The sequence below is a fragment of the Ranitomeya imitator genome, chromosome 5, assembly GCF_032444005.1.
Source record: "Ranitomeya imitator isolate aRanImi1 chromosome 5, aRanImi1.pri, whole genome shotgun sequence".
NCBI lineage: Eukaryota > Metazoa > Chordata > Amphibia > Anura > Dendrobatidae > Ranitomeya > Ranitomeya imitator.
This window is the reverse complement of record NC_091286.1, coordinates 308370719-308377911: the sequence shown is the minus strand read 5'-3', so window position 1 is coordinate 308377911 and position 7193 is coordinate 308370719. Positions and strand designations below refer to the sequence as shown.

Genomic DNA, 7193 nt, shown 5'->3' with positions numbered 1-7193 from the left:
ATTTAGTATAATTTCACACTAGGCTTTTTTTCAGTAAAAGCATGTTTTTCTTGCTTTTTTGTGCATTTTTTGCTGCAGTTTTGGCATGCTAGATTTGTCTCTTGTGCATGCTGATGAAGCTTAGTGTTGAAGAAAAAAGTCCTATTCTATAGAATCAGGTTTTGGTACAAAAAAAACAGCAAAACTTGATACCTGCATGTTGGTGTATTTTTTTCAGTGTTTGTTCAACACCCCTTCATTTCAATGGGTGAAAAACACTGAAAGAAGTGACATGCTCCATTGTGCAAAAAATCATGCAAGGCACAAAATCCTGATGACAAAAAAAAACCAAGCTGTGTGCATGAGATTTCTAACATCTCATAGACTTTGCTGATACTGTAGAACGCAGTTGAAAGTTCACATTAAAAAGCTGCAAAAAACGCATAGTGTGAACTTAGCCTTAAAGGGACACTGTCACCTGAATTTGGAGGGAACAATCTTCAGCCATGGAGGCGGGGTTTTTGGGTGTTTGATTCACCCTTTCCTTACCCGCTGGCTGCATGCTGGCTGCAATATTGGATTGAAGTTCATTCTCTGTACTCCGTAGTACATGCCTGCACAAGGCAATCTTGCTTTGCGCAGGCGTGTACTACGTAGGACAGAGAATGAACTTCAATCCAATATTGCAGCCAGCATGCAGCCAGCGGGTAAGGAAAGGGTGAATCAAACACCCGAAAACCCCGCTTCCATGGCTGAAGATTGTTCCCTCCAAATTCAGGTGACAGTGTCCCTTTAATTATAACAGAATTAGACATATCCATGAACATCGGTGCTGCAAACTCTTTTTTTTAAATAACTTGTTTGTAATTTTTTTTTTAGCAAAATAGTCTGTCCACTGCTGAAAATCTGAATTTTGGTAGGATTAGTGTTGGTTGTTTTTTGAGCTAGGTCCTAATCTGGCTACTCTATGTGACTCTGGCTTCATTTGCCTAACGAATAAGGATAAAGCGTATTTCAGCGCTGTTCAGTAACTGTGAAGATAATGTGTAATTTACAAAAATGTCTGTGCACTTTTGTCTATTTGTACTACCTTTACTGGAAATCCATCTAATTGACTTTAGGGTTCAGTAGTTAAATACGCTTGCACTTACAAATGCCAGAGAAATGTCTGTTGAAGGATAGCTTAGGGAATTCATGAAACAGCAATATTAAATTCACCTTAAAACCCCCATGATTTACTGGATAACGTTGACCGCAGTTCATTGTCACTTTGATTGATTTTGCAGTGACATTTATTGACAGTACTTTAATTTTGCAGTGAGAGTTAATATTGTACTAAAATTTGACATTTGCATCATGTAATAAAATTATTTAAAGAATTAACACTTCTAAATCTCAATTTAATGCATATCATTTTTTTTTAGAAATCATTTTGGCAATATTTAGACGAGCTCTGCCTACACATTAAGTAAAGTCATTTATGTTTCAAATCAATGGAGGAATTAATGAAAGTCAGAGCTAAGAGTATGGCGGGCCTTAGCTATGTGCGACTTGTTTAGCTGAACAGAGACCCAGCCGCCAGACCGCACTGGGTACGATGGTGGCCAGAAACTTTGACTAAAGTTCTGATTGACATGTGTAGTGTAGAAGAAGGTTAAGTTAGTATAAATACAGAACTCCTGGATAAGTCGGTGCTCGGATAGGGTCACAACCCAAATCCAAAGACCAAATCCAAAGATTCCAGCACTCAAATGGGGGTTGTGGTGAAATCAGAATGTATGTTTGAAAAAGGTCCATGTATGACCGAAACGTCCCATATTGTACACACAGTTTGGACCACATAATACATTTTTCATCTGATTTCACCACAACCCCCCCCCCCCCCGGAATATTTCTAATTAGTATAGAAGAAGGGTCGCATGGCACATCCACCTGCTGATCATTTGTTTGCCATCCCTTCTGATCTCTGCTCTGCTGGTGTCTCGTGTAGCTTCGTACACTGTATGCTACCTGTCCTCCTCTTCTGAGTTTGGACATTAGGAGAGAGTCTTGCAGCGTGAATGTAAAAGTCTGAGCTTTTTCTCACATAAAAATGCTCAAATATAGTGTTGCCATAACAATTAAGAAAGATGCATTTTTGTAATACTCTTTTACACACGTAACAAGATAACAGGGCCATATCTGCAATCCCTTCAATCTAAACAACTCATTATTTGTGGTTACTCGTACCGTCACACAGTGCCATTTTGATCGCTACGACGGCACGATTCGTGACATTACATCGTCGCTCGATTATCGCTCCAGCATCGTAGACTGCGGTCACACTTCGCAATGCACGGCGCTGGAGCGATAATTTCATGACGTATTTGCGATGTAGAAGTCGTATGGGACAGTCGTACGGTCATGTCACACAAGACAATTCAGAGCACATTTTGCATAATCTGCGCGTGACGTTCACTAGGGGCGTGTTGTGCTGCTAGCTAATGTGCTGATAGGTCATAGGTTATGTGCACACAATTGGTTGGAAAATTTGTCACCTGAGCGCTATTGTTCCCGACGCCACCTCACAGCTTTCAAAATTTCCTTTCTTCACTTTGTACTTGGACACTTGGTGGACCTGGACGTCGGATTTTGTATTTCCCAGACTTTTCCATGCTTTGCACCGCAGCTTCGAGGTATGTAAAACCGCTTGGGCGTGGTGGATGGAACGCTGTATGGTCAGCATGAGCGCTTCGTTCCGCCACTGAAGTGAAGCGGATGGTACGCTGTTGTGGTTACGGTGTGGCAGATGGAACAATGTGTGGTCAGCATGAGCGCTTTGTGCCACCGCTGTTGTGAAACGGGTGGTACGCTGTTGTGGCTTATGGTGGGCTAGGGCGTGGCAGATGGAACAATGTGTGGTCAGCATGAGCGCTTCGTGCCGCCGCTGAAGCGAAGTGGATGGTACGCTGTTGTGGTTAGGGTGTGGCAGATGGAACAATGTGTGGTCAGCATGAGCGCTTTGTGCCGCCGCTGTTGTGAAACGGGTGGTACGCTGTTGTGGCTTATGGTGGGCTAGGGCGTGGCAGATGGAACAATGTGTGGTCAGCATGAGCGCTTCGTGCCGCCGCTGAAGCGAAGCGGATGGTACGCTGTTGTGGTTAGGGTGTGGCAGATGGAACAATGTGTGGTCAGCATGAGCGCTTTGTGCCGCCGCTGTTGTGAAACGGGTGGTACGCTGTTGTGGCTTATGGTGGGCTAGGGCGTGGCAGATGGAACAATGTGTGGTCAGCATGAGCGGTTCGTGCCGCCGCTGAAGCGAAGCGAATGGTACGCTGTTGTGGTTAGGGTGTGGCAGATGGAACAATGTGTGGTCAGCATGAGCGCTTTGTGCCGCCGCTGTTGTGAAACGGGTGGTACGCTGTTGTGGCTTATGGTGGGCTAGGGCATGGCAGATGGAACAATGTGTGGTGAGCATGAGCGCTTCGTGCCGCCGCTGAAGCGAAGCGGATGGTACGCTGTTGTGGTTAGGCTGTGGCAGATGGAACAATGTGTGGTCAGCATGAGCGCTTTGTGCCGCCGCTGTTGTGAAACGGGTGGTACGCTGTTGTGGCTTATGGTGGGCTAGGGCGTGGCAGATGGAACAATGTGTGGTCAGCATGAGCGCTTCGTGCCGCCGCTGAAGCGAAGCGGATGGTACGCTGTTGTGGTTAAGGTGTGGCAGATGGAACAATGTGTGGTCAGCATGAGCGCTTTGTGCCGCCGCTGTTTTGAAACGGGTGGTACGCTGTTGTGGCTTATGGTGGGCTAGGGCGTGGCAGATGGAACAATGTGTGGTCAGCATGAGCGCTTAGTGCCGCCGCTGAAGCGAAGCGGATGGTACGCTGTTGTGGTTAGGGTGTGGCAGATGGAACAATGTGTGGTCAGCATGAGCGCTTTGTGCCGCCGCTGTTGTGAAACGGGTGGTACGCTGTTGTGGCTTATGGTGGGCTAGGGCGTGGCAGAAGGAACGATGTATGGTCGGCATGAGCGCGTTTAAAGTACTCTTTGTCAAACGCCTAACTTTTTTTTTTTTTTTCAGATGTCAAATCGCGTTGAATTTATCCGTGATTTCATCGAGATCTACCAGTCTTTTCCCTGCCTCTGGAAGATTAAATCTCCAGAGTATTGCAACAGGGAAAAGAGGAAGGAGGGATATTCAAAGCTCATTGAATTTTACCATCTACATGCACCTGAAGAGCAAGCCAACGAAGTGGTTATTAAGAAGAAAATTCAGGCGCTGCGCACGGTGTGGAGGAAGGAGCTTAATAAGGTCCTGCACACTACAAAGTCCGGGGCTTCCACGGAAGAGGTGTACGTGCCTAAGCTCTGGTACTTTGAACATATGAATTTTCTTAGGGACCAAGAGGTGCCACGGACATCAACATGTTTTCGCTCGTTGGCACCAGTGGAGCAGACTGTATCAGAGAACCTCGTCGAGCAGGACTCTGAAGGGCAACAAGTAAGTACCTCTTTGCACTACAGGTTCACCAATGTGTCCTATAATTAGATATAATTTATCTGCATTTTCAGTTTTATCCTTCTGATTATCCCATCAATTAGAAGTTATAACATTTTCCTGTACACATAAGTAACCCTGTCGCAGTAAAGTATTATATGGCGACCTTCATAAGTATTAAATGGCGACCTTCATAACCCATACCATCTAAACAATATAGAAAATAGTATCGCTTCCAGCTACAGATAAGTATTTTTGGTGAGACTATTTCGACCATAAAATGTTAATCAGGTTCCCCTAGCAGTCAGAACAGTGTAGTGCAAAGTAAGAAATAAATGGGAATGTTAAATAATATTACTAATATAAAAATATATTACAACATTTTTGCATGAATACGAATATATAGTTTGGATGTGGTTAGGGTGGTTAAACGTTTTTTTTTTTTTTCGGGTTAATAACTTCATTTTTTATTCTCCCCAGGAGGACGGTGCACAGGACAGTACACAGGACAGTGCACAGGACTGCTCGACGAGTCAAATTGTGGAGGCTGCACCTGCCAGGACTCAATGGAGGCAAGGTTCAAGGAAACGTAAAGCCACCTCAGACGTCTCCCTTGAACTGTTGAGCCTGGCCAAACAGGTGTTAACGAACAATGTCAGCCCTGCGTTGCAGGGTTTTGGACACTACATAGTAGACAAACTGTCCAAAATGGAGGAGAGGCACAGAACACTAACGGAGCGTCTAATTTTGGAAGCTGTTAACAAGGGTACTGATGGCAATTTGGATGAGCACACTCGTTTGTTCTGTTCCCGGCCAATGCAGCGCACAGAGTCGTCATATTTTAATGGTTGGTCACAGTCACAGACACCAATACGCAACAATGTCCCCGTTTCCCACTTCGGCCCGCCACCCCCTAACTCCTACACGCCCATACCTTCTCACATGGCTTTGCCCATCAGGCACCAAAATTATCGAACTGAAGATTCGGCGTATCACGAATTGTGATTTTATTTTTTTTTTAACATTATTTTTTTTTATTGTCTTGTGAATATAGTGTGTCAAATAAAACCTTTTTCTTTAACTTCAATCTCGACAGCTTGATTGGTGTGTCTCGATCACAGAGACAAAATGGGTCCACAGCACTGTATGAGGGCAGAAATTAACGTAACAAAGAAATGTACATTTTTAAAAACAAATCATTGAAAATGGAATCAAAGTATTAATATATTTTTTTAATTAACAATGTAATTAAATGTACAAACAGGGAATAGTTTTTATTTTTGCCCCGCCTCCAACTGTTGGCACATGTCCCTAATGTTTTGCAACTCTCCCATTGCCACATTCTGCTGCTCCTGAATCTGCGCCAGAGTGTCGCACAGCCTTTCAATACTGGCTTTTAGATCCACCATGGTCACACTGCCGGCTGCTGTTGGTCAAAAAACATAACATAAATAACACAGTAGGGGGCCGTACATGCAAACAAATCCAAATCACATTATTGTGGGAACCTACTAGGATGTTGAGGCATTGACACGGAGGGCACTTCGGGTTCTGAGGCAGTGTGTGATGCCTCGTGGTGGCGGCGGCGCTGTGTCTTTGCCTCTGTGAAGGAAAAAAAAAAGTTCTGTCAGCATATATGGCAACAGTGACTGCGGGGGGCGGGGGGGGGGGGGAGAGGGGACCTGCAACCAAATCCAAATCACATTATTGTGGGAACCTACTAGGATGTTGAGGCATTGACACGGAGGGCACTTCGGGTTCTGAGGCAGTGTGGGATGCCTGGTGGTGGCGGCGGCGCTGTGTCTTTGCCTCTGTGAAGGAAAAAAAAAAGTTCTATCAGCATATATGGCAACAGTGACTGCGCGGGGGGGGGAAGAGGGGACCAGCAACCAAATCCAAATCACATTATTGTGGGAACCTACTAGGATGTTGAGGCAGTGACACGGAGGGCACTTCGGGTTCTGAGGCAGTGTGGGATGCCTCATGGTGGCGGCGGCGCTGTGTCTTTGCCTCTGTGAAGGAAAAAAAAAAGTTCTGTCAGCATATATGGCAACAGTGACTGCGGGGGGGGGGGGGGAGGGAGAGGGGACCTGCAACCAAATCCAAATCACATTATTGTGGGAAACTACTAGGATTTTGAGGCTTTGACACGGAGGGCAATTCTGGATCTGAGGCACTGTGGGATGCCTCGTGGCCGGGAAAAAAAGGTATATTTAACCGTAATGTTGCGTGCTGTATTAATTAACTAGTGGAGCTGGCCCAGGACAGCCAAGCCAAGGCAGACACAAAATAGTTCGTTTACCTTTCCATATAGTGTGCGCACAAAATGGCAGCCATAGCAAAAGAGTTTGCAAAACGCATCCTGAAGTGCCTCCATTTTGTGCATCGGCTTGCAAGATGCACAAGATGGCTGCCAGAGATGTTTTATACATCTTTCTACCTACTACATAGATAAGCATTGCTGCATTGCCATATAATATACACAGAAGAAACAAAGAACAACTCAAAGATGTCATACCGGGGCGTTGTTATGCAGTGCCTTACAGTGTATTTTCAGCTAAAATGGCGGCTAGACAATGATCTGCTGCTCTGGGGCAGACCGAGCTCCGCTATTTAGTGAGCAAAATGGATGCCCTGGACTTCGAGGGCCTGGAGACTGGACCTGCACCCAGGAACCTCCACAAGCAGGAGGTGCAACGCCGCATTGGGCACATGATGTTGTGGAGGTTTGGCGTCC

At 45.5% G+C, this 7193-nt stretch overlaps 1 protein-coding gene and 1 long non-coding RNA gene across 2 annotated transcripts; one reads left to right on the top strand and one right to left on the bottom strand.

The window, feature by feature from the left end:
• The first annotated feature begins 655 nt into the window (after positions 1-655).
• On the top strand, positions 656-5461 carry LOC138637743 (uncharacterized). The gene is made up of 2 exons (XM_069726655.1): positions 656-4459; positions 4937-5461. Exons 1-2 carry the CDS (start codon positions 4040-4042, stop codon positions 5459-5461), a joined length of 945 nt encoding a protein of 314 aa, XP_069582756.1. The 5' UTR covers positions 656-4039.
• Positions 5462-5720: 259 nt separating this feature from the next.
• Positions 5721-6470, bottom strand: LOC138680691 (uncharacterized). The gene is made up of 4 exons (XR_011321733.1): positions 6379-6470; positions 6178-6267; positions 5969-6058; positions 5721-5882 (listed from the first exon to the last, which is right to left on the bottom strand). It is a non-coding gene; the product is annotated as an uncharacterized lncRNA (long non-coding RNA).
• Positions 6471-7193: the final 723 nt, after the last annotated feature.